This window comes from Pieris napi, chromosome 7, assembly GCF_905475465.1.
Source record: "Pieris napi chromosome 7, ilPieNapi1.2, whole genome shotgun sequence".
In the NCBI taxonomy this organism is placed as follows: domain Eukaryota; kingdom Metazoa; phylum Arthropoda; class Insecta; order Lepidoptera; family Pieridae; genus Pieris; species Pieris napi.
Window position 1 is genome coordinate 999,371 of NC_062240.1, and position 26,995 is coordinate 1,026,365.

Here is a 26,995-nt window from a genome sequence, read left to right on the forward strand (position 1 = left end):
AATTATGTAGTATAAATTTGGGGGAATGAGTATACTAAAAAGGCTGAGGTGGGGCATGGCACAAAAAAGGTTGGGAAACACTGGTCAAAGGGTTGTTTGTGTCTATTATTTATATCTATCTTATGTGATTCCTGATTAAAATCTGTGCAGATTACTTGGTCGTGTATTGACGTAACTCAATATTGGAAAAAATTCAGAAACACTTGAATACAATACTAATTACTAACCTAACACTACAACAACTTGCATTGCTGTCAAAATATTACCAAATAGACGCTTAGAAACTAATGAATAATTTCAGGTTCAAGTCACTTTAGAGGATGTAAACGACAACGCACCGGGCTTTGGTACATCATCAGTTAAGGTATCTGTGGCGGAGTCAGCGGCGCTTGGATCTGTGGTTTATGCTGCGAGAGCTATAGACGAGGATGAGGGGAAGAACGGGCTGGTCACCTACTCTCTTCTTTCAGCTACTGGACCCATGAATACTTTCGCAGTGAACTCACAACATGGACTGGTTACTTTATTGCGGTAAGAAAATAGATATATTGGTTTTCCCATGCCAGTTTTTTGATAAAATAGGAAAATGGGCAGGATGCTCAGGTGATGCTAAATGATACCGCCCATAGACCTTAAGTCGAATTTGTTTGGAAATACTTAAATGAGCAGCTGGAAAAAAGAGATATGATCGTCTGAATAAAAGAGTCAGTTATCAGTAGTCAGTTAAGTACCCGTATTAGGTTTTTAATTACATGTATAACTGTCAATATATGTGATAATGTAGTAATGATATAATGTCATTAAAATTATCTCAAAAGATTTCCGCCTGGCATTTGTTAGTTATTTTTAAATAAAGACTCAAAATATTGTGTAGAAAATTTCATTATGAATATTTCTATTTATTTTTAGGCCGCTGGACTACGAGAACCTTGTCCGACATACTCTAGTGATATCAGCCAAAGATGGTGGTTCACCGCAGCTTGCAGCTAACCTCACTCTTGTTGTGGATGTACAAGATGTTAACGACAACCCACCTGTATTTGAACATGATACATATAGCGCCAATGTGTTAGAATCCGACGCGATTAATACAAAGGTAAAGAATAAGACTAATTAAATATATTAAAGATGGCCCTTATATCGTTGAACCTATACGTAAATGTAAAACCATGTATTAAGTTCATTGAATTGTCTTACTGACACTTGCTCGATTGTAAGACACATTAACATTAAACTAGTGACTAATGTATGGTAAGATTGATAGAGTATATATAGAGTAAATATGGTTGATTTTATAAATTACATTATTGTATAATTTCCAGATTCTTGAAATTCAAGCGATAGACAAAGACACAGGCAACAATGCACGAATAACCTACCGCATACACAACAACACATACTTCAAAGTACAGCCCAGTACCGGGTGGGTGCAACTCGCTAAAGAACTCGATCGAGAATCGATCCCACAACACAACATGACAATAATAGCTTCGGATAATGGGATCCCGCCGCTGTCGGCGACCGTCAGCCTCGTCGTCAACGTATTAGATGCTAATGATAATGATCCAGTTTTCTCACAAGCCAACTATGAATTCCAAGTTGAGGAGAACCGCAAGGCTGGAGCGTTTGTTGGGAAGATTGCGGCCACTGATGCTGACTTGGGAGATAACGCGGCCGTTAGATACAGCCTCTTTCCGACTAATACGAGTTTCGTCGTTAACCCTGTTACTGGTGAGTGGAATTTAATTTCTAATCGTGAGCGTCTTTAGTCAAATCACAGGTTTTATGACATAATTGAAGAAAACGATTCTAATTGTAAAAAAAAAATTATCGTGTTTCTATAGGAAGTTTAATGATAATAAAGTCTTCATTAGCAGTCGTTTTCATTTATACATAATGTTCATAAGTTTGGAATGGTTTTCTGTCTCAACATTGTATGTGCAAAAAATAAACAGCGGGCAAAGCTAATAGCGTAGATAAAACAATACAGATTAATACAAACTGCGCCGTCCTGGTATTTGCCAAGCTCCAAGTCCTAGCTGCCACTCACAATTGTTTGCGCAGCCGGCCCCTTTGAAAGCTAAGACCCAAAGTATGTTGTGACTTAAGACTCATCGACTGTCCAAATAGTTTGTGTCAACAAAACCACATTAATACCTGAACAATTTAAAGGAATAGGGAGCAGTTTTACCTTTGTTTGCTTCCCCGAGAATATGATATTTTTAATGACATTCCTTGTTATTGACGAGAGAATTTTGAACAAAAAATTTAGTAAAAAATCATCCAATTTTATCTCTTAAATATAATTTTGTACTAGAAAGCAATGTAGCAGATTCTTTTATTTATGTTTAATAACATTAAATCGAATAGAAGACTTTGGAGTCGGATTTCTTTATTTTTATTTAAATCTTGGTGTTGTCTTGATGTTTAGCTTTAGTTGCAAGATTTCGTTATCACATATAAGTGTTCGAGAATGGTTACTAAATCGATGAGATAAAGATCGCTCACGATTTTATGCAAAAAAAGGAAATGTTAGTTTAAGTGACTGATGAATAACCGTTTTATCTCAATTCGGCTTATCGACACCCCTTAGCTAGTTAGCATCTTAAATGCAAAGTAAAACCGTAAATCATTGACGATGACAACTGTATACTACCAAGCTGATAGGGAATCCAGATTTCCTCACATACTTTTTCGGATACTGCCTCTTATGTCCATAATCGTTCGTGACTTGCTCGTTTTATTTGTCGGCGATTCAAAGAGGTGATGCCGAATTCAAAATACTTGAATCAATCCTTTCTGCCAATTATTAAACGAAGTGTTTATATAACGTTTGCGAATAGGATTCCATTTGTTAGTTACTTTAATTAAATTTAGCGTTATAATTGCGTTACTAAAAGGCAATATAAAAGTTGATAAAGAAAACCTGTTTAGTAAAATTGCATAGAGCATTATTTAATAACTTCAACACTCGTAGTGTTGATGAATTACCTGCGTTCACTTTGAGTTATAAACATCCTCGCATGCCCAAGCGCCGTGACCTGCCATTAACTATTATTAAAATATAGAAGTCTCGCTTTTCTATTTCATGTTTTATTACAAGACAGGAGATACTGTCCAGTATTTAATGCGTGTACGTGAAACCTGTTTGTGGTATTTAAGATTCGAAATTATATTGTATGTTGCTTTACAGGAATTATAACAACCAAAGAAATGCTCGATAGAGAATTCAAACATACTTATTCCCTTTTCGCTGAAGCCAAAGATCAGGGTTCGTTGCCCCGCTCGACCAGGGTTCCAGTAATAATAAAAGTGACTGATGTCAACGATAATTCCCCTGAGATAGTTGATCCTAGAGAGGATGTAGTGAGTGTAAGGGAGGAACAACAGCCCGGAGCTGAAGTAGCGAAAGTAAAAGCGATTGATAGAGACAATGGGCCCAATGCATCTATCACATACTCAATACTGAATGACCGTGATACAGATGGCTTTGGTATATTTGTCATTGATTCTTCTACAGGAGTTATTAAAACAAGCACAGGTAATTTAATATTACTTAAAACTTTCTTTTAATTATTCAAAATATAAAAATGTTTAACAGAAACGTATGTCTGTCAGCATTGGAAGTAGGTTTTAATGTGTATTATAGTAAAGATATTTTTTTGTATTTTCAGTGTTAGACCACGAAGAGAGGTCAATATATCGATTGACCGTAGCTGCAACAGATGCGGGTCAACCTCCAAGACAAACTGTTCGGCAATTAAAAGTAGAGGTTCTAGATTTAAACGACAATAGACCTACTTTTACTAGTTCCAGCTTATCCTATAAAGTACGTATTCTTTTATTATCAAGCTGTAATTTTAAATAATTCACAAAAATAAACCTATTATTGTTTATGCTTACAAAGGATATTTAATGTAAGTAAGTAAAGTGAAAAGAAGTTTAGACAATTATTTTACATAGCTGTTTGTAATTAAAATCGTTGTATTCATTTTCAGGTGCGAGAAGATTCCAAAATTGGGCATATTGTTGGAACTGTTACATGTTGCGACAGCGATCCAAACGAAAATTTGATTAATGGTGATGAAGAACGACAGATATCATATCTTTTGATGTCGTTGACGTCGGACCACGTACCTGGAACTTTTGAAATCGATAGACGGACTGGCTCTTTGGTGGTGGCACGTCAGTTGGACAGAGAAGTCCAAGATGAATATCGACTTGAAGTTCGAGCGTTGGATACTTCGGCCACTAACAACCCCCAAAGCAGTGCCGTCACCGTCAGAATTGAAATTATCGACGTAAACGATAACGGTCCGCAGTGGCCGGAGGATCCAGTCAAAATAGGAGTGCCAGAAACTACAGCAGTTGGTATAAACGTATACAATTTCACAGCAAAGGACATAGATGCAGGTGTCAATGGCGAACTGAACTATCACATAGTTTCAACAGTGCCTCCTACTAGAAACATGTTTAATCTAGATCCTCTCACTGGCGCTTTAACGCTCACAGCTTTGCTAGACTTTGAAATGCTAAAAGAATACTGGCTTGTGGTAGAAGCAGTCGACCAAGCGGTGACTGTAAGTGAACGAATCTCTACGTCTGCCACCGTACACATAGCTGTGGTGGATGCAAATGATAACACTCCTACTTTTGTTTCTGCTCGTAAAGTATCTGTCACTTTGAATGCTTTGACGGGTGTGCTGTATCAAGCCTTAGCCATTGACGCTGACTCGGGAGATAACGGAAGAGTTTCCTATTATATATCTAACGGAAATGACCATTCTTACTTCTCTATGGATTATGATTCGGGGAAGTTAACATTATCGAAAAAGTTTACTTCTGAATCTTCGAATATAAGGCCGGGGCAATATAAGCTCAATCTGACAGCTTCCGATCATGGGATGCCATTTCCAAGACAAAGTCATATGACATTAAGTTTACACTTGCTGGAATCAACCAACACCCCACCTCGGTTTACTGAAACACTGTACAAGGCGAACATTAGTGAAGATATCCGTGCTGGTAGCTTCGTAACAAGAGTTACGGCCAAATCATCAAGAGGGACTTCAGGTAATTAAATTATCCACTCAAGCTTTAAAGCTTACGAAAGACAAAAAAAATATTTTTTTTTCACTTCTGGGACAAAACTCTTGACGTTCCACTTTGAAGGCATTAAAAACCACGTAGAGCTTAGCTAAGCTGTGTTGATCTATTTGTTCCAATAATCTTGTTTGATCGAAAATAACTTATATGTATTTATTTCAGGTACGTTGAGCTACATGATACCCTCAAGCGTAGCAGATGATAAGTTCGTAATCGATGAGCGGACAGGAACAATCACTATCAAATCTAAAGTTGACCGAGAAGAAACTGGACAATATATTTTTCCAGTTTATGTCACTGATTCGGAAAGCTTCCAATCTCCAAGTAATTTTGATGTTGCGACTGTAACTATAAACATTTTAGACGATAATGACAATGCTCCAACATTCAAACCTGGATCCTGCTATACTTTGACAGTGCCCGAAAACAATGATCCTGAAATTATACACACAGTATCTGCCACCGACAAAGATATTGGTGCTAATGGAATTATAACATACAGCATTACTTCAGGAAATAATGGAAATAAGTTTAGTATTGATCCCACTTCAGGAAAACTCACCGCCAAAGCCCTAGATCGTGAAACACAGTCCAGATATGAATTGAAAATAACGGCCTATGATCATGGATCCCCTGTAGCCCTACAGGGCGCATGCAATATAACGGTAATGGTGGAAGACCAAAACGACAACGATCCCGTTTTCGATACGGGTCATTACTCAGCCGCCATCGCAGAAGACGCATCCCTCGATACTTCTATCATTAAAGTGAGAGCCACCGACGCCGATCTTGGATACAATAAACGAATAGTTTATTCCCTCGCAAATGAAAGTCAAGGGTTGTTTCGTATCGATAACAAAAGTGGCGTCATCTATACGGCTGGGTAAGCAAAAAACTTTAACACTAATTGATTTAATAAAATATTTTAAATGTTGTACAATTGATAATAATTTCTGTTTCTATTTCAGACATTTCGATCGGGAAAAAATCAACGTCTACCATTTTGAAGCCGTAGCAACAGATCAAGGTCGTTATATCGCGCGATCGACCAGGGTTTCTGTAGAAGTAACCGTCAACGACGTGAACGACAACAAACCCATATTCACAAAATATCCATTCAAAGAACAAATCGCTACACTCATACCCCCGGGACAGAGTTTGCTCAGAGTTTTCGCAACAGATAATGATATTGGGACGAATGCTGAAATTATTTTTGAACTCCTCGACAGTTCTAACCATAAATTCCGGATTAACCCCACAACTGGGGTTCTAACGGCCACTCAAAGTTTAGCAAGCGAAAACGGTAAACTAATACATCTAAAGGTCTTAGCCAAAGATAAAGGAAATCCACCACAAAGTTCCGAAGGCCTCATAGAACTTCGTATAGGTGACTTTTCTGACCAAACTTCGACATTAAGCTTTCAAAACTCAACTTACAACATTACCATAGAAGAAAATGTACCCTATGGACGCGAGGTCCTTCAAGTCACCGCCCTGCGAAGTGACGGGCGAAGACAGAGAGTTATATATGATATCGGCAATGGAAACGACCAGTATGCCTTTGAAATAGACAGTAACAGTGGCGTTCTTAGAGTCAATACTTCAGATAGCTTAGATTATGAAACTTATCCAGGACCGAGACGGAGACTCGTAATCGTTGCAAGAACCGAAGGATCATCGCCCTTGTACGCTTATTGTGAAGTTGTTGTAAATCTTTTAGACCAAAACGATCACGCCCCACGGTTTACTCAACAACAATACATCGCCAACGTATTTGAAGGCAATACGAAAGGTGAATTCGTCGTTCAATTAGCTGCAAAGGATGAAGACAGGGATGCGAACGCGAGAATATTATATCACATAGTGGATGGTAACCATGACAACGCATTTATCATCGAGCCTGCGTTTTCGGGTTCCGTTAAAACAAATATCGTTCTCGACCGAGAAATACGAGAATCATACAAGCTAACCGTTATAGCGACCGACGAAGGAAACCCACAAATGACCGGGACGGCCACTTTAAGGATAAACGTCGTCGATGTCAATGATAATCAGCCGACATTTCCGCCACCAAACGTCATATCTGTTTCTGAAGGTATTTAATAAATATAAATAGAAAATAATTATCACTTCTGCCTTTTAAATTTCTTATTTAGTAATCTACATAATTATATATCTACATGATGTACTGATGCATAATATGATCGAGTAAAGAGTAAAAATAAATATCTGACCCTTTTCGCCATGAATATTTAAGTAGAACTGGAAAGGAACGGTATATGAATCTTTTCATCTTTTTTCATTTCATTGTTTCTCGGCCAAGTTTTAGTTTTGTTCATTTTATTTTGTATATTCATACTCAGGGTACGGATCGCTTGATCTTATTTATTATTTCATTGTTTACAGGAACAGAAGTCGGCTCAATTCTAACATCTGTTACTGCGAACGACGTGGACACCTATCCGGCGTTAAAGTATGCTTTAGTTCAGGATGAAAATATCTTCTCAATTGACAGATACAGTGGCAAAGTGGTTCTTAATAAAGCGCTCGATTTCGAAAGTCATAAAAGTTATATCGTTAACGTTACTGCGTCGGACAACGAACATGTAGCTACGACAACATTAACTGTAAAAGTTACGGATATAAACGACAATGCTCCAGTTTTTGAAGAAGTCTCATACAGCAGTGTTTTACCGGGTAAATAATAAACTTTTTTTACTTTATAATAATAATAAATTTCTAACTTATTCATAGAAAAATAAAACAATTTGCTGTTTCTGTTGTTGGTATTTGTGAGATCTTATTTTATTATATTTCAATTTCAGAAGGGTCAGGTACTATAGAAATTGGAATTGTAAAAGCTACGGATAAAGACAGCGGTGAAAATAGCAATATTTCATATCAATTTCTTGAATCAAAGGATGGATATTACATAGATGCCGTCACTGGAGAAATGTTCGTCAACTACAGCTCCCTTCCAAATGACCATCGAGATATACAACTGGCGGTTGTAGCCACAGATCATGGAAAACCTAACAAATCGGCAATCACATCGGTCAGAGTCAGCAGTGGTGCTTCATCGGAAATCAAACCCTTTATTGGGCAAGACACCTATAGGTAAATTAAATACTTATATATTTGGCCATTAATTCTCTAGGCTCAGAATCAGTATGTGATTTGGATAATCACTTTTTGAGGAAGTAAACTCACCTGCGTGTGCATAAGCACTTAAGTAAAGTTACATTAAAGTCCCCTCATTATAATTATTTTTACTTATTTATCAAATATAAATTTATTTTTTCAGGATAACGGTAAATGAAGATACCGAAGAGGGTACATCCTTGTTGCAAATCGGTGGAATAAATGATATTTTAAAGAAATATAGCCTTGACTTCAAAATTATTACCGGAAATGATGGCGATATGTTTGATATTACAACTGAAGGTGCATTAATACTCGCGAAAAGGCTCGATAGAGAACGACAAGAATCATACGTGCTCGGTTTAGCCGCTGTCGAGCAAGGAAAAATGCTTTCATACAAACAAAACAAAACGTCTATAGTTGTATTTGTGACACTGACGGATGCAAATGATAATGCCCCCATATTTGCTATTAACACATTCGATCTCACAGTAAGCGAGGATGTTAAAATAGGGCATAGTCTAACGCAATTTTCTGTGACGGATGCAGATCTATATGGCACTGCAAATTCAGATATTATTTTTAATATTACTTCAGGAAATGATGACAAGTCATTTTACGTGCATTCAATGACAGGCGTTTTAACTGTTAATAAAACTCTAGACTATGATACGGGAAAAACTAGTTATAACTTGGTCGTCGTTGCCTGTGATCAAGGAGTACCCTGTTTGTGCAATGCTGCGTATATTAAGATTGGAATCCTCGATGTTAACGACAACACTCCCGCTTTCCCGGTTAATGAGTATTTCGAAGGTATCGCTGAAAATGAAAGAGTTGGCACATCTGTTTTTACAGCTACGGCTACAGATATGGACAAAGGAAAATTTGGCACATTGAACTATTCTATTGGACCTGTATCTTCGAATTACAACAAAAACGACGACGCTTGGAAAATGTTCCAAATTGATTCAATAAGTGGTTTAGTAAACACTAATGCCGTCTTTGATTACGAACTTAAGAATAAATATGAGTTTTCCATTAAAGCTTCAGATATAGGTGGCAGAAGCTCCACAGTAAAAGTCAGAATTGATATAGAAAGTAGAGATGAATTTTACCCTCAGTTTACTCAGAAAACGTATAATTTCGGTGTTCCAAAATCAGGATCTCTACCGGCAGGGTACATTATAGGTCAAACTACTGCAACAGATAGAGACAAAGGTATAGACGGTCGAATAGTTTACCAGCTATCTACGTCTCACTCTTACTTCAAGATAAACAGGACTACGGGCATGATTATTCTTAAGAAAAAAGTGGATTCAATACAAACTTTATTTGGTGGCGATAAATCAATAAGCCTAGTAATAACTGCAAGTTCAGGCCGACAGGGATCTCTTACTAATAAAACTGCAGTCGAAATATTGTTAGACCCTGCCGCAATCGTATCAGATGGCACCAACATCTTGAATGATCCAGCATTAGCTCAAAATAGTGGATTGTCGGATTGGGCTTTAGGGCTTCTGATAGCTTTTATATTTATTATTATCATCTTCGCCGCCGCATTTCTATTTTTACATATGAAAAACAAAAGACACAAAAAAGAAAATAAACCAGGATTAAGTTCGGAGGGAGTCGGAGCAACAAACAGTTATGTAGACCCCAGTGCATTTGATTCAATAACGATACGCAATACTGGTGCTGTCAATTCAGCGAACCAATTTGCACCTCCTAAATATGATGAGATCCCACCGTATGGTGCTCATACTGCCAGTTCTAATTCTGGAGCCGCGACCACTTCAGAGCTGTCGGGCTCAGACCAATCGGGTTCTAGTGGACGAGGATCTGCTGAAGACGGAGAGGACGGAGAAGATGAAGAAATAAGGATGATCAATGAAGGCCCACTTCAACGAGACAGGCAAACGAATGGGGTAGACGATGATAACTTATCAGACGTATCTGTTCATAACACTCAAGAATATTTAGCTAGACTCGGTATCGTTGATACTGGCACAGGTGGAGGTGCATCGACATCATCGCGGAGATGCTCTGAAAATGTTGCGAATAAAGATACAATGTTGCATCATGGGCCGATAGATCCAATGCACAATATTTTTGACGAGGACGGGCCGCACGAGAATGATATCACGAATCTGATTTACGCCAAATTAAACGAAGTAACCGCCAGCGATAGAGGCAGCAACGCGGATGAAGCGAGTGCTGCCGTAGATCGAGCGATGGCTTTAGGAGCATTTCCCAGTGCTCCTGGTGAAAATACTGCAGTACCCACGGCTGGACCCTCAATGACCGGAAGTTTAAGTTCTATAGTGCATTCAGAAGAAGAGTTAACGGGTAGTTACAATTGGGATTATTTATTGGACTGGGGTCCACAATATCAGCCTCTAGCTCACGTGTTTTCAGAAATTGCTAGGTTAAAAGATGACGCTGTTTCTTTACAAAGTGGAAATAGTGGAGCATCTAGTGCTAAAAGTAAAGGAACATCAATGTCTGGAGGCAAAAGTGTGCCCCCGCCTTTATTGACTACCGTTGCGCCTAGAAGCTGCCCGGCGCCTTCGTTGTCTTGTCGGCAGCCTCAACATTTGTTACCTCGTTCGCCTATAAGCCACGACATCCCAGGAGGCTTTTCAGCTGCTGCAGCCATGTCTCCTTCCTTTTCGCCTTCCTTGTCCCCTCTAGCAACGAGATCGCCGTCGATGTCACCTTTAGTGGGGCCGGGGTTACCTCCCGTCCCAGGAAATAGAAAACCTAATCATTCAACTATGAGACTATAATTAAAGACCAGTGAACTTTGTAAATAAATCTCGACTGTTTGCCTTATAAGTATTGTATTAGTGTATTTATTGACCGATGTGATCGGATTGGTTAATTGTAGTAACATTTTGTGCATGTACTGTATTTTATTAGATGTGCTCAAAGTGATGTTAAGCGCTTATTACCGATTTTGCGGTAAATGTAAATATCTCTTTTCGGGTGTTAACTTTAACTGTATATATTAGATTGTATGTGCCTTGTATAGTTTAAATGAAGACTGCCATGTTATACGTATTAGATAAAAAACAGCTTTACATAAGATATCGCAATTTAATAGTTAGCTTATTCAAACACTTTGTAAATCACATATCTATGTCCAACTAGTTAGATCTTTTGAAAAAATAAATGTATACCTCTAAATTAAAAATGTAATTAGATAAATTATACTGTGATTTTCGTCTTAAATTTAGATTTTATTTGCAATATTTAAATCTAAATTGTAAGTTTAAATATTACGAATAAGAAAAGTAATGTAAATATTACGAAATAAGTTTCAACGACTGTAGGAGTTGACGCGGAGAAAAATAAAATTGTACGATTTAAAGTTTGATTTTCATTTAACATTTCCTTTATAATGATAACGACCTGATTCCTCACAAATAGATACGTGTTAAATGTATTCCAGTGTTCGAACTGAAGCGATTCAAACAAAACATAAAATTTAAACTAACAAATCATTTGTCCAGAGTTCATTAATAGACTGTAAGTAGTGTTATTGTACACTTATGTTAAATATCCTTATTAGTTGATAAGGAATGACTTAAATTACTAATTAGTCTTTAGTAAGGCTGGATCGTAATGTTACATGATGTCTTAGTAGACACATGTATTAAAAAAATATTACAAATCTTATACACTAACGTGTATTTATCGGAACTTTTCAATGTTCTATGATAAGGATGGGTTGTAAAAGACAACAAACCACGATTAAAGCTCTTTATTCCTAATATAAATTGAACATACATATCACAGTTGGGGCTATACTACAATACCTACATTATCACAAAGTATAAAGTCTATATGATAATACTTCATAATTGAATAGGCCCCGAATTAAATAAGGGCTTGAGCAGATTAATATCTGTTTACCCTACACTTCAGTTCAAATACACAAATGTCAATCTGATTAAGGAGCTCTTCAAAAATAGCTTTAAGTATTACGCGTTTGACCTTTGTGTATTCAAACACGAATGCCTATAGCTACATGTGAAAATACGTTCAAAATATTACGCCTAAGAAATTAGAAAGCTCCTTGTTACTTGCTAACCTTACAGCTTTACATGTCATAAACCTGTGTGTTAGACCAGTGTTTCCCAACGTGGGGCCCATGCCCCACAGGGGGCAATTTGAGTGGTAAGGGGGGCAATCGAATTCAACTGGATATAACACAATGTGACGAATTGGAACCCAATATAAAATCTCTGTGTAGCAAGCATCAGGCGTAAGGAATTAATTAATATAGAAAACTCAGTAATTTAACATAGAAAAAATCTTTATTTCAATTATTTGGAATTTGAATTCCAGTTTTTAGTTTAAAAAAATTACTTTTCCTAGTCATTTCTTTCTACCTTTCATTTAATTTTTTTAAGTAAACAGTTCATTTTTTTAATATATAAATTATATTACATATGGGCAAAAGATTTTTAGGTTGGCACAAAAAACATTAGGAAACACTGTGTATAACATTACGTTTTGGGTATTTCAACAGTAGTGTCTTCAAATCGTATCTAAATGCATAAAATCACGAAACAAAGGTAATATTTTGATCGTATTCGCACAAATATAACAAAACACCTACAGTTTTAACGTTGACATACCTACATCTATAATCTAATTATATTGTAATCCTACTGTAACTGCAATAGCTTTTAAATGTAAAACTAAGTAAAAATTCACAGGATTCTTATAAACAAGGAATTGGACCACCTACAAAATGCATGTGTTGATTAACGATTTTCATATAAACGGATGATAAGGAAAGAAATTGTATGTCACAGCTTATAACGAAGTTAAATTAAATGGTTTAAATTTTTGTGAGCAATCACCGCTGCATAAGTTGATCCTCATTCCATTGATTTAGTCTAGTTTCTCCCGTTCCAAGCTCGAAATTACATTGCGATGTTTTAGATACATGATTACATAAATGTGTAAAAATTACGATGATTACCGATTACATAACAATAACTAACTCTTATTATTACCTAAATGCATGTCTATAACAACATCATCGGACTCTAAGGACTTCTTCGATGAAACTATATCTAAGTCTGTTGTTGTGGTCGGCAAAGTGCCATTCGTAGCTACTGGTTCCTGAAACAAGCACAATTTATAAATTATTTATTAAATGAGGTAATTAATCACTTACTTCACTTATATTCTAATATAACTGATGTGTATGTGTGTAAAATTTGTGATGTCATATTTTCTTGTATGCATAGACTTTGTTTTAGAACTTAAAAATAAACAAATCATTCATTCACAAAATAACTTTGTTCTAATACCTACTTAGTAAATTTTATTCGAAGTTGATATTTTGTAAAGTATTATTTGCGCCTGTTAGAATAATTGTAACAATACTTCATTACTTGGATTTAGGGGAAACCACTGGGGATAGGGAATAACCATTTACTTGTGTGCCTACAATTAAAGAAATAATCAATTTAATTTAAGCGTAAAATTTTATAGAAGATTCTAGACTAGTTTAGTCTCGCTACTTGCTACTTGCTAACAAATCGACTAATTCCTAAAAGTGCCTGCATTATCACCCACGTAATAAGAAATACAACTTATGTTTTGCGTGAGTAAATGCAGTCCACAGTTAGCAGGATAAATAAGAAAAACCCTCACCATAGACGCAGCATCACACGCCATCAATTCATGTTTTGATAGGTGTTCCACAATAGCCGCTGTGTAGCAATCTCCCAACATATTGTTTGTGGTCCGTATCCTGTCACTGAAATATTTTAACATATCCACTATCACCATTGATGAAGAAAGAAAAGCCTCTCAAAGCTACAAAAACATCATCATCTGTGCTATACGGAAAATATAGTTTTCCTTCACCTTAACGGAAACCCAGAAAAGTTACTTTCAATCAGTGAGTCAATGGTAGTTTAGCTTTATATTACAGGGAGACACCGTATTGGACCATATAAAGATTAATTGGTGGACTAGGGTGTCCTAAGTCGTCCTAGTTTCTAAATAGAAACCACACCTCGAGGCTGGCAATTGTACACTTTACCACTAAGCCCGTTATTAATATTTATAATTAAACAGTATCAAGTACAAACGAGTTTTAAAGTAGGTACTCCTTAATTTTGTAAAGCGTCAAAGAGAGAGTATTGAGATCTCTTAGGTAACTTAACCATAAAGCTATTGTAGTAGGTGAGAACAGATTATGTACGTATAAGTTTACATTAATGAATTTGTTAGCTTTAGTTTGAGCAGCAATTAAATGAACAAAAACTCAGATATAAGAATTTTTATTCATTTATTTGTTTAAATTAGAAGAGAAAACTGAATGAAAAAAAGCATCGTAAGTGTAACTTACACCAGCCAGTCGACGGCGAATAATAACGAAACATCCTGTGTTGGTGCATCCACTGCAGCCAGCACCACGAGGAGGAGTACCATTGCTGCCGACGGAACTGACGCTGATGATAATGAAGTTGCCGTCGATGTTAAGCTGGAATTAAGCAATAATGTGTTGAAATTTTATGGCGCATAATAAGCGTATGTAAACATAACACAATTATTCAGAAAACTAAAACATTATTTTAATTCCTTTTTAATTTTTTGATTTGAAGTCAGGGCTGAGAGCTGCCCGATGAAGCTATTAGGCCAACATTAATCTAACTTCTGCAGAAGTACTCCTAGATTGATATCAATTTCCGTAGGCCATAGGCCTAATGTGGACCCTCTTTGAACTCTTTTAAAAACAGGTTGAATAATTTTCCAAATCCGCAAATACGCGTATCAGCTAATTGAGCTGCTAGTGTGTTTATCTACATAATAATAATAATAATAATTCGTTTAATATACATTGTACTGATACAATGACATAAGTTACAATGTAAGTTGCGTGATACTAAACGGCACTACTAAATGGTACCAGAGATACTTTGAAGTAGAGATAGAGATACAAGTACTATTGATGGTTGACCTCGGATAAAGAATTAGTCTAGCTATTCAAAGGGGGAAGGCTGCTAGTATCTTAACCTTGCTTAAATAAATATTACCGCATAAAAATCTATTTATAAATTATATAATTGAGACGCTTTTTTTATATTTTAAAAACTATATACGAGGATATTACGGAGCTTTTTCAGTAATGTACCTATAATGTTAACATATGAATGATAAAAATAATAGTGATACTTACAATATAGTTGCCAGTTGAGCAAATCCCATATGCATATTATTCATCTGGCATATAAAGACACTGGCAACCGCTAGAAAGAGAGCTGTACCGTCCATATTTATGTTACAGCCTATAGGCAGAACGAATCGGGTAATACGGGAGTCGATATGTAGCGGCCCTTCCATCGCACGGAATGTTATCGGTAACGCTGCTGCACTGAAATCGAATATGTCTCAACATTTTCAAGCACAGTAAGACATTCTACATTTAAAGCTGGAGTATTATATGATACTTGAATGAACTCTGATTAATAATAAAACTTATAAACCTGTTTTTTTATATGTATGTTTTTTATAAGGTAACGAAGTGTAAATAAATAATTAAACGCGAAATAAACGTCAATAATAATACTTCTGAGACCTTCTCGCTTCATCTCCCGCAGACAACGATTAATGTAAATCATCGACATGTCAAGTTTTGTAATTTATTTCCTAAGATTTTAATACCTATATATTATATTAATACCAACATTTTCGTTCATTAATTCTGTTAAATAATTTTTATTTTATTCTATAAAAAATCATGATATGACATTAGAAAACAACCGTGGTTTATATAAATATAATAGTTGTTAAACAAACTATGATTAATAGTGAAAGATTAAAACTAGATTGAAGAATAAAATAAAACGCTTTAGGTCTGGGCCTCAGATTTATGTATCTGTTTTACGGTCATTTGTTAATCTAATAGGCAAGTAGGTGATCAACCTCCTGTGACTGACGCTGTCGTCGACTATTTGGGTCTTATTAAAGCCGGTTTCCTCACGATGCTTTCCTTCAACGTTTGAGCAAATGTTAAATGCGCACATAGAAAGTCCATTGCTGCACAACCGGGGATCGAACCTATGACCTCAGGGATGAGAGGCGCACGCTGATGCCGCTAGGCAACACTGCTAATCAATTCTTTAAAATAAATGAATCAAAAAAATTCCAAAATCTTATAAGGTTCGACGAAACCAATGTTCTGTAAATTTATAATGGGGTAATGTACTTACGTGGATGCAGTGGCAGAAGCCGTCAACATAGCATGAGATAATCCCCAATAGAACTTGTATGGGTTTCTTCTAAGGAAAAGAAAGTAAAGTAATTGCATCACTATGAGCTGATAAAAGAATACGCCAATCGTAACTGTTGTTATGAACCAGGCGAGTTGCGACATCACTTGCGCTGTAAATCAAAATAAATTTGTATCAATATTATTTGTACTCGTAGAAACTGAAGACGATGAACTCAGAATTAGGATTAAACGATGCGTTTTCTTTGGTCTCAACGAAGCTAGCTTTTTAATAGAGATGTTATGGATATCATATTTCGTATCTAGAAACGGATATGGATATTAATAATAATAATAATTTATTTCAAGTTTGTTTCACAGGAAAAAACTTATATCTAAATTATATATTGGAATAAAATTATATCGGTTTCGGATATGGTTATGGTTAGGTAAGTAATTATTTCGGATTAGGTATTATCATTATAATCGGTCATAATGATGGATTACTTTATCTAAAGAAACAAATAAATAAATAATAATAATATAGGTAAGTAATTATTATATATCTCCTCAATTTTAAGTTTTATCTATTTGATGGATTAAATATTATATATTTAGATAAGATATTGCATTTTTATTTTATTAACTAATATTTTTATTTTTGGATGTAATAGGAGGCTCACCTATGTTAAGTGATACCTCCGCCCATGGACACTTACATTGCCAGAAGGCTCGCAAGTGCGTTGCCGGAAAACAACTACTATACACAAAACTACTACTATACATCTATAAAGTTAAGAGTTGTAAAAAGCTTTATACATTGCACATATTTACTTTAACCTATGTATAACATATTATTTTTTTTCTTTTTAATTCTATTTGTGAGTAATGAAACCATGAACAAAAACCTGAAACTATCCGAAACTTATCAAACGGATATGGTTACGGTTACTGATATAATTTTATTTCGGATATCCGATATTTTCGGTTACGGTTACGAAGCTCAATAACATCCCTGCTGTTTAATTGGTGCTGGTAACATTTGCGTCATATACAGTTTACTACTCCAATTAATCTCTATCCTAATATTAAAAAGAAGGTGTGAATTTTCGTGAAGCATAATATCAAAGAATGTTACATTATCCCTGATTTACATATCCTATTTTTAAAATCCGTCCGGGACTGGCCGCTAGTAAAAACTATAATTAAGATTACTTGTATGTGCTGTCGCATTTAAAAGTGTTTCTTTTAAATTACGTGTAATAAAATTGTATTTCTCCTAAAATGTCAGTGTCCATGGGCGAGAATTAACATAAGGTTAACCTGTTATCAGATTGGCCTTTAACATTGGTATAAAATTTAAATTCACTTAAAATCACCAAATAAAATGTAGTGTCTGATAGAAACAAAAATTATTTCAAGAGATTCAACACCAAAACTTTAATTTATGTTATTATGTTTTTAGACTCATAGGCGAGTATCCAAATACATATTGTTACCCAAAAGCGGCCGCAGAGAACCATCTTCTTAATAATTCTCAAGGATTACCTGTTGCTATATTAAGACCTTTTATTGAAATTTTATTTAATTAATTATTAATTAAATTATTTTATTTTATTTGAAAAACAAGGACATTTTTTTTTTTAAAGACAATTCACACCAATTGACCTAGTCCCATGCTAAGCTGGTGAAGCTTGTGTTATGGGTACTAGGCAACGGATATACATACATACTATAGATAGATAGACATATAAATACATATTTAAACACCCAAGACCTAAGCACAACACCAAATGCTCATCACATCGATGTTCGTCTCAGCCGGGGACCGAACCCGGGACCCATGGATTCGCAGTCATGGGTACTAACCACTAGACCAATGAGTCGTCAAACATTGTGTTACCTACGTGAATAAATGATTTTTGTTTTTGACTTTTAATGTGTTACTGAAGTAATATGGCTATAAAATATCACAAAACATAAAAAAACAGCTGTACCGCTTCAAATAATTAAAGCTGTAAACAGATCAGTTAACTAGGCGAAGATAAAAATATAGCAGAAGTCGAACTTACCAACATTATCAACTCCAAGAATCTTTCCAGCAATAACGCTACTCACACCCACAGGTGTGAACCACATTACTCCTGTCACCATTTTCATGATCACCTCGAATATCGCCTGGAAGAAATCCACAACAACTTGCCCTTTTGCTCCGAGGGTGCCTAGTAAACTGCCAAATACTAAGCAGAAAAATACTAAACCTAATGTATTTGTTCCCGACCTGAAAATGAACAAACTTTTAATCTTTGTCTAATGTTGATGTACTACTTATTCACGTGATTCTTAAGATGTGTGATCCATAAATTATAAACTATAATTTCTTTTATTTGTATACAAACAGATTTACTCTACGAAGCTCCGTACGAATAAAATTATTAACAGTATGCATTGACAGTAGTCTAAACCATTTAGCTGTATATAAGGATATCACTACTTACCTATATTGAACTACTCTAACCAAGGCTGGTTGTGTGCCATTATCTGTACCATTACTTGATAATATTGTCTGGGGCTGGACATAAACGGTATGTGCTTGCTGAAATGCAGCCTGTACTATGTTATCTGGGAAGATGTTTCTGAAAATATCACAAATTATTTACTTTTAACACAGCACACACTTTAGATATTGCCATCTCTTATTTTTACCCTCATAATACATACCGTACAGTCATGTTAGATAGGGCTGTTGCTATTTTTGAAGTGAAACTTCTTCAGCGGAGGGTACAATTTTAAGGAAGGGTGAATTTTTAAGGAGGATGTCACGAAGATGTACAGCGTTTTTGTCCAAGAAAAGGGAGAGAGCGATTGAGAGAGAATGAGAAGGGCGAATTACTTATATCAATTCTATTTTTAAAATTAAAATTTCGTAAAGAGATTTTATGAAATACATATTAGTATTTTATATTTTATGCAAAATAATTTATTGAAATCTCAAATGAATCAAAAATTAAAATACCACGAGGAAACAAATTGAAAGAATTAAATTTATAATTTATATTAATTTTCGATACTTAAAATTTTAATGATAATGACCATTAAATTTGTAACATATCTTTCTTTTTCCCTTCTTCTCAGTCTCGGAAATCTTAAGTTTTAGATTTGTATAAATTTGAACAAGACTTAAAAATTAGTTTGCCAAAGAAGTTTCACTTCTGACATGTGTTCTTTGTACGCACTTTTTTTTTATCCTGAATCTAACCATCCTGGATTTCACACTGATCGTACGGGTCTACCATATCATTAGCATCTTGTCTATCTAAATTAAACACTACTAGAGCGGGATATAAAAAAAATAAGGTAAAACTTCCACTCACCGACCGATATCCAGAAGACTATCTAATATACTATGGTCGCTCTTCTGAACTGGTGTACCAGAAATATCTTTCAAATAAGATTCACCTGGGTGAATCAACACCGCCAAAACTACTCCCAGAAAAGCATTGAACATTGATGTTAAGACAAAGTAGGATAAGGTTCTTAAAGCGATTTTACCACTCATCTTCGCATTGAGACTGGCCGAACCAGCAATGAGACTGGCTATCACCAGAGGTAGAATCATGAGTTTTAATAGCCTCATGAACAATTCTCCAGGATATGAAATTATCATGAGAGCATCGGCACCCAGGTGATAAGGTCGGAGACCGAAACCTGCGACAAATATATTTTTAATTTCAAGTTGTAGAAATTTAAAATTATCTTTATCGAAACTTGTTTGATAATATTTTAAATTTAAACATGTAGAAATTTAAAATTATCTTTATTGAAACCTGTTTGAGAGTCCTAATGTATCAATTGTTTCGTGTAACAAATAACTATGCCATCTCAGACAACTGCTCTTGCGTTGACCGCACTGACCAATTAGTTTCAAGTTTCAACATAATTTTATTGGCTTTCTTTGGGTGGATAGATATTGTATTAATAATTGTTATGGGCCATGTTTTGAAATAATAAAAAGTATAATTAGACTTGTGAATGTGGAATATATAATTTTGGATATGTATCGATAAGAAGAATATTAGTGCTTTTGTTCTATTAAAAATTTAAAAAGAAGTAAGGTCAATTAAGAAATTATGTAGACATTATCAGACATATTGTTAAACATTCCTGTGCGCTTACAAATTACAATATAAATTAAATTAACAACTAACCTATAGTAATGCCGCTCAATACGCCAGCCAAGGTCACAACCAGAAGTGTATTATCTATAAACCACTTCCTCAACCCGGTATATTCCACTGCGGCAGCAGCAGACCTGGGGTCTGTGGTCTTCGGCCCCCGGTCCCCTGGGCCCATCTTCGCGAACAAATATTCTGAAACGCGATCACCTTTCTCCATTACAGGTGAAGATAATTTATAGTCCAGCGGACTGGACTAGCTTTTAATAAGGCCGCCTTGTCCGAGTTGAATTTTAGAAAATCGTCGAGTTATTCCGGAAAATTTCACCGTATTTTTCCGGTCGTGTCTGTTCGACGTAAGCCAATAAATGCGAGGGTTTTTGTGTTTTTGTGTCAAAGAAGCCGTACTTGCGCGCGCATGTCGAGATAACAGCATTCACAGTTTTTTTGTACGTATCATTGAGAAATACATATTAAATTATATTGCATACGGTTTCCCTCTTGGCGTACTATAACATATAAGTGATTTAAGTACATTGGAAGGGGCACTTGAAAGAATTGATTGCGACATGCGCAATCTTACTACGCATCAATGTGACCTACAGTGAATAATAATCCCACTCCCGTTGCATGCCTAGAATGCACCTACTTGTAGATCTAAATCTATTCATTTTTGCTTTTCTAGAAACATAGCGCTTACATGTAACGCCTACATATATGATGTTATCGGGGATCATTATATAAAACGTGTAACAATTTCGAATTAAAAACCTGTCTTCATGCATTCCACTTAAATCGCATGCAAATTAATTCATAAACTGGAAAAATATTCTGGCTTAAACAAAAGCCAAATATATTGGTATTAAAAATTGATGTCGTCTATATGAAATAGTTTACAATTGAATTAATTATTTTTGGCTAACATTAAGATACCCATATAATCATAATTTTATACATTCATTTTCAGCACTAGCTACTGTAGTTTTCATAAACGGTTGAAATAAAAAAAATAGTTCTAGTAGTCACTTTATATCAGTAGGAAATACACCTAGTTTTCATATGGGATAAGTAATAAATAAATCAGTGGCGTTAAAACCTTTAGACCTACTATATGGTCTATTATTTGTCGATATAATAAGCAAGTAGGTGATCAGCATCATGTGCCTGACACACGCCGTCGATTCTTGGGTCTAAGGCAAGCCGGTTTCCTCTAGATGTTTTCCTTGTAAAATAAACAAACGATTATCTAAAAGTTTTATGTTCAACATGACTCGATAACTTATACAAATGCAATAATTGGAGTATATCCCAGAATAATGTTGTAATAACCGGCTAATACCGTCCGGTCCGTATATCACTCGCAGATCCACTGCCAATATTGTAAAAATAACTCTGTATAATTAGATGACCATTGTTACGTTGTAACGTTAGAATTTAAGTCCAGAGCAATTTAAATACCATTCAACATACACATCATTAATCTGTTTCTGTAGCACTGGTGCCACGGTAGAACTCTTACTTGTAAATAACGCGATACTTCATGTTTTCCATTTTATAAATAGTGACGCAAACAAAAAATGAAATCGGAAACATTTAATGAATCATGATTTTTGATTTTCGAAAAACAAATGAACGAGTAATAGCTGTAAAAAATTGAATTTGGAATTCCTAACCAAAGAGGACAGTACGACCGTACGCGAATTTTATATGTAAGGATCTAAAATTTATTATAGTATATATCCAAATTATATGACACGGAAGTAATAGATATCGATAAGTATCGCCCCGAAATCTAATTCTAAGAGAGTTGTGCTAATGATACCTCCATATAATTTTTGACATATATAGGCTCCAACTGAATTTTACACTGGCAGTTAGCTAGCATTGAAGCCTATCAGGCAAACTTCGCCCATATTTTAATAAACGATAATTTAAAAGCCTGAGAAACTAGAATTTTGTCAATATAGTACATATGACTTGGGCTTATTAGTTTTATGAATTAAATAAGGCAAGAATGTTAAATTATTTCGGGTTGAATGGTATCCAATATTCTCGGATTTAAAATTGTCTCTGTCAAATAATTATTATGGTTTTATTTTTTATTTTTTAAGTCGAGGCTAAAGTCGTCACAAAAGTGACCGAACCGATAGAAGAAGTCTAATACTAAGAAACACGTATGTTGTGAATGCCGGGTTAATACATATCTATTATTTTTTTTCCACATAAATTATTTGTTTAATATTCATCCCTAGTCATATATTAAATTGTCTCTAAGAACAAGTGCATGCTCTCAAGCTTTACAACGCTCCCAGAAAAGCTTACGTCAGTGTATCAGCGTATGTTAAAATACCGAAAATGTACGTGAATAAATAATATGCGAGAAAAAGAGATTCATTGTCTGTTATCAAATTTCTTAATATCATAAAAAATACAGTTAAAATAACTGAATGGATTCAGTTAGTCAATGTAAAATTTATTAGCGCCATACTACTGTTTCATAAAAGAAATTTCAACATTTTTTAACGACTTTAAATAACTTTACATTATTTATACAGATCCATATTATATACCGATATTTTGAATATTATGTGTTTAATATTACATATATACTTTAATATATTTTATTTTTCTCGACATTATCGTATTGGCATAGTCTATAATGATAATGTGTGTATTTCTGTAATTATTAAATAAATAAATAATCAGTAAATGACTATTTTTATTCCATCTGGTGAAGTAATTTAAAACTGAATTATATTACCTAAATAGCCGTTATTGTTATAAACCTGAACTGCAACAAACACCTTTTCGCGGTAGAATGTCACAATCTGTTAAAATTTAGCACAGGTATAAATTCGTTGAATAAATTTATCGCTTATTTAAACGTAACTAAAATACTTGTAAAAGACAATAATATATTACGACGAAATAAATGCTTATAAAAAGTCGTTAATTCAAATTCGTCTAAATAAGTCACGTGACGTGATTATAATAGTTCGTACTTATTGAAAATAAGTATTCTCACAAGAATGTAAGTGCGTGCTCCTGTTTCGCCATGCCTCCTGCTAATAGAGGACAAATCTTTGTTTTTAATTTATTTTATTACTTACTTCTCTACTTAAGATGTCATGTGGAACATGGTGTAATGGTTGCAGCTCCTTACAAACGTTGTGTAAAACAAAAAAAGTTGGCGATTAAAAAGAGTGGCGGAGAGTTTATTGCAAGTTCTTCTCTTCTATTCTACGCCCTTGATTTGAGAACTGGCAGTAAATGTAAAGTTAGAAGCATTTAATGTATGTTTCTTTTTAGACATTCATACGTGTAAATTGTATTACCTACATGAATAAATGATTTTTGACTTTGACTCATATATTCTACTGGTACCTCCGACATGGTACATGCAGAAGAGGACCTATTCACGGGATGGGAAGACGACACTTAAGTTACCACAGACTAGGAGTCTGTAATCCTATCTTGGTGAAACAAAACAACTTTAACGAGTTTGCCACGCCGCGCCGTTACTTGAGTATTTCCTCACGCAACTTAGTTATTTGTCCCGCCTACAAAGCCCCTGTAATAGTGGCGTCATCATTAAGGTATACAATCATTTCCACCCCTCGGTTGTCCCAGAAAAAAACAGCGTATGATCCCATCGGCGGATGGAATAGTCTTAAATCTCTTCAGAGTCCAGACTTCTTCCATGTCACCGACTGTTTTTTCGTTACCGGGTCAAAATGGTGAAGCCATGTTTCATTCATAGTTATGAATCGAGCTAAAAATCGGACAAGATCTTCTTGAACCAAAACAGATTTGAGAAATTCTCATTTATGCGTCAGAATTTGTTCATTCTAGGAAATCAAAACGCAGTCACTTTTTGTGATTTGTGTCCCAAATGATTGTGTGTAATATTATGGACACTTCCTTTAGAAATGTTTATTTCTTCTGATATGAAACAACCAGTAACACGACGAATCTTCTAAGACAATGTTTTCAACTATTTTAATCATTTGAACTACCGACGTAGGGCGTCCCGTGCGAGGGTCGTCGATAATAGAAGTTCTCCCTGCCTGAACTCAGCATACCAATGCGCAACCGTAAAATTTGGAGTTAATATTGTTCTAAAGTCTTGATTTACCAGCTCGGTAGAAGAATTTTTCAAATATTATTACCGCATGAACTTGAATTTTATACATTTTTTATATTTAGAACACGTTACCCGATGTAAACAAATGACTTATATTTTTTTAAAACCAAAAAAAGTTTAATACTTTTATTATATTTAATGTCTGGGCTATGCCTGTCTGTATTTTTTTATTTCCAAGGACAATGTATCGTATTATTTATTAAACACCCCTCGTCGGTAACAAACCGTAACGATGGTAACAATCAGCTAAAGTCCACGTTTTAATGGGACGATATTGGTTCAGATAGATTCTAAATGATATTGTGTTTAGAAACCTATACATACAATTGGTACAAATAAGTAGTGATGCGTGACAGAAAGTACTTCAACGCACTGTAATTAAACGACATACACGAATGGAATGTTACAATGATTGGAAATTATTTAAGTTAAAGATTTCGTAACAAAATATTCGAATTGCATAAATTGTATTATGTTTGAAACCGGATTTATTTAAACCCCTCCTACATAACATCTTTGAAGATTGACAAGGCATGAATAATGCAATTTATATATTATATACGTAACGATACAATACGAAATATTCTTTTGTCACCTAAAAATAGTTCTATTGCGCAAACGAATTTTTTTACTTGTAGATTTTTTATGTTTTTTTTATTCAATTGTTAATAAACCTTACTTATCTATCTAAGCTGTCAAAGTATTTTTTAATCAACAATAAGTTAAAAGTTAAAAATAAAAGGAAAGTTTTCATCCTATCTTAAGAAAATTACAGCCACTAAAACAAAACTTGTTTTCCCACTTAAAAAGCTGAAAAATATTTTATTTTATTTTTAAAAGAAAAACAAAAAATATATAATTAAATAAGTAATTTATGTAACTTTTTTAATTTATATAATTTAGAATTCAAACTTACCCAATCAGTAACATATAAAATACACTAACAAAATTTCTTCTACGTTTACCACACTAATAACACTATCTTGGTCCATTTCCCATAAAACACTAGAATATATATATTATTTAAAGCTATGAGTTTTCACATATAAACACTAACTAATTTGCGATGCAGATTTATTGGCTGTCCGCACGTGACTGCACTGTACTTGCTCTTGAAGAACGCAAGCAAGGCTATTTTCATCACTGTTAATACAACTTATTGAACTTTCATACGACGGTTCATGACGCAATGACTCTTTTATTTTTAGACTAAGTTAAAGCAATATGTACTTGAAATGTACATTACATACGTTTTACGTGTATATTTAAACATATAACGGAAAACAACTTCAAGAAACGGAGAAATTATGTAGAATGAAACGTATACAATAGGCAAAAGGGTTTGGCTTTTAACCTAATAAAATAAAATATCATGGATAGACAAACATACCATTTATTATTAATGATATTAAACATTTTAAAAATATTTTAAAATTTTAAAAAGTTTTGCGCCTGATAAATTTTAAGAGCAATAAATGATTTGTAGGTGCCAAAGCTGTACAACGCATTTTTCTGATTCGATGTTTTAATTTTAAGCTTGGCGATTTATGAAATCGACGGAATTATGCCCCGAGAGAATAGTCGGACATAATAAGCATTTCATTACATAGCCATTTATTTGTCACTAAAATATTTAACATAATTCATTATTTTATTAAACGCGAGTAATAATAATATTTTAACATTATATTTTTAAGCAGGAACCGGCACATTTGGAAATAATATAAAACAAAATTAAAATTACTAATTAAACTTAAAAATAAATGTATTTTGTATTATTTTATTTATGCTCATAAACATCACAACGACGTTACAACGACGTCAATCAAACAATTATGTTGTAAAAATTGAACCATTTCATAGTTTATGATCGATACTTTTCATTTAAATATTTTGCGTAGCCTTTTCAATAGTGACATCTACCGGTTATGTTATTTAATTTCATATTACACCTCACCGAAATATTCACCAAAATGTATTTCGTTACAACGTCTAAAGATGGCGTATTTCTCAAATATAATATTTTATAATTTTTTGTTCTTGATATTTTTAATGGGTTGAGATATTATCACATCCTGTATCTAATTTAATACGTAAACATTTATATTTTTTTTTGAAAAGATTGATTAAAACTCTTACAAGTAAGCCATCATTTTCTTGTGGATATTTATATTTCCTAAAAATCTATCA

At 34.5% G+C, this 26,995-nt stretch overlaps 2 protein-coding genes across 4 annotated transcripts in view; one reads left to right on the forward strand and one right to left on the reverse strand.

The window, feature by feature from the left end:
* The window catches only part of LOC125051255 (protein dachsous), a 237,852-nt gene extending 226,235 nt beyond the window's left edge, over positions 1-11,617 (forward strand). Inside the window, exons 6-16 of one of the 2 annotated variants that reach the window (XM_047651467.1) lie at positions 302-531; positions 910-1,096; positions 1,323-1,731; positions 3,194-3,541; positions 3,675-3,829; positions 3,999-5,073; positions 5,269-5,989; positions 6,075-7,201; positions 7,513-7,803; positions 7,932-8,223; positions 8,411-11,617. In XM_047651467.1, the coding sequence (XP_047507423.1) occupies positions 302-531; positions 910-1,096; positions 1,323-1,731; positions 3,194-3,541; positions 3,675-3,829; positions 3,999-5,073; positions 5,269-5,989; positions 6,075-7,201; positions 7,513-7,803; positions 7,932-8,223; positions 8,411-11,033 (7,458 nt within the window). In that variant the 3' untranslated portion in view covers positions 11,034-11,617. Of the gene's footprint in view, positions 1-301; positions 532-909; positions 1,097-1,322; positions 1,732-3,193; positions 3,542-3,674; positions 3,830-3,998; positions 5,074-5,268; positions 5,994-6,074; positions 7,202-7,512; positions 7,804-7,931; positions 8,224-8,410 lie in introns of those variants that run through there. The other variant, XM_047651468.1, reaches the window with a different exon arrangement.
* A 378-nt stretch (positions 11,618-11,995) lies between these two features.
* LOC125051256 (excitatory amino acid transporter) lies at positions 11,996-25,919 on the reverse strand. 2 transcript variants are annotated; one of them, XM_047651470.1, is made up of 10 exons: positions 25,722-25,919; positions 20,695-20,856; positions 19,861-20,194; positions 18,985-19,122; positions 18,559-18,767; positions 16,488-16,659; positions 15,455-15,649; positions 14,624-14,758; positions 13,921-14,026; positions 11,996-13,383 (listed from the first exon to the last, which is right to left on the reverse strand). In XM_047651470.1, exons 2-10 carry the CDS (start codon positions 20,837-20,839, stop codon positions 13,258-13,260), a joined length of 1,560 nt encoding a protein of 519 aa, XP_047507426.1. In that variant the 5' UTR covers positions 20,840-20,856; positions 25,722-25,919; the 3' UTR covers positions 11,996-13,257. The 2 variants fall into 2 exon arrangements, with proteins under 2 accessions (XP_047507426.1, XP_047507425.1); XM_047651469.1 differs by lacking the exon at positions 25,722-25,919 and having other exon boundaries at positions 20,695-21,203.
* Positions 25,920-26,995: the final 1,076 nt, after the last annotated feature.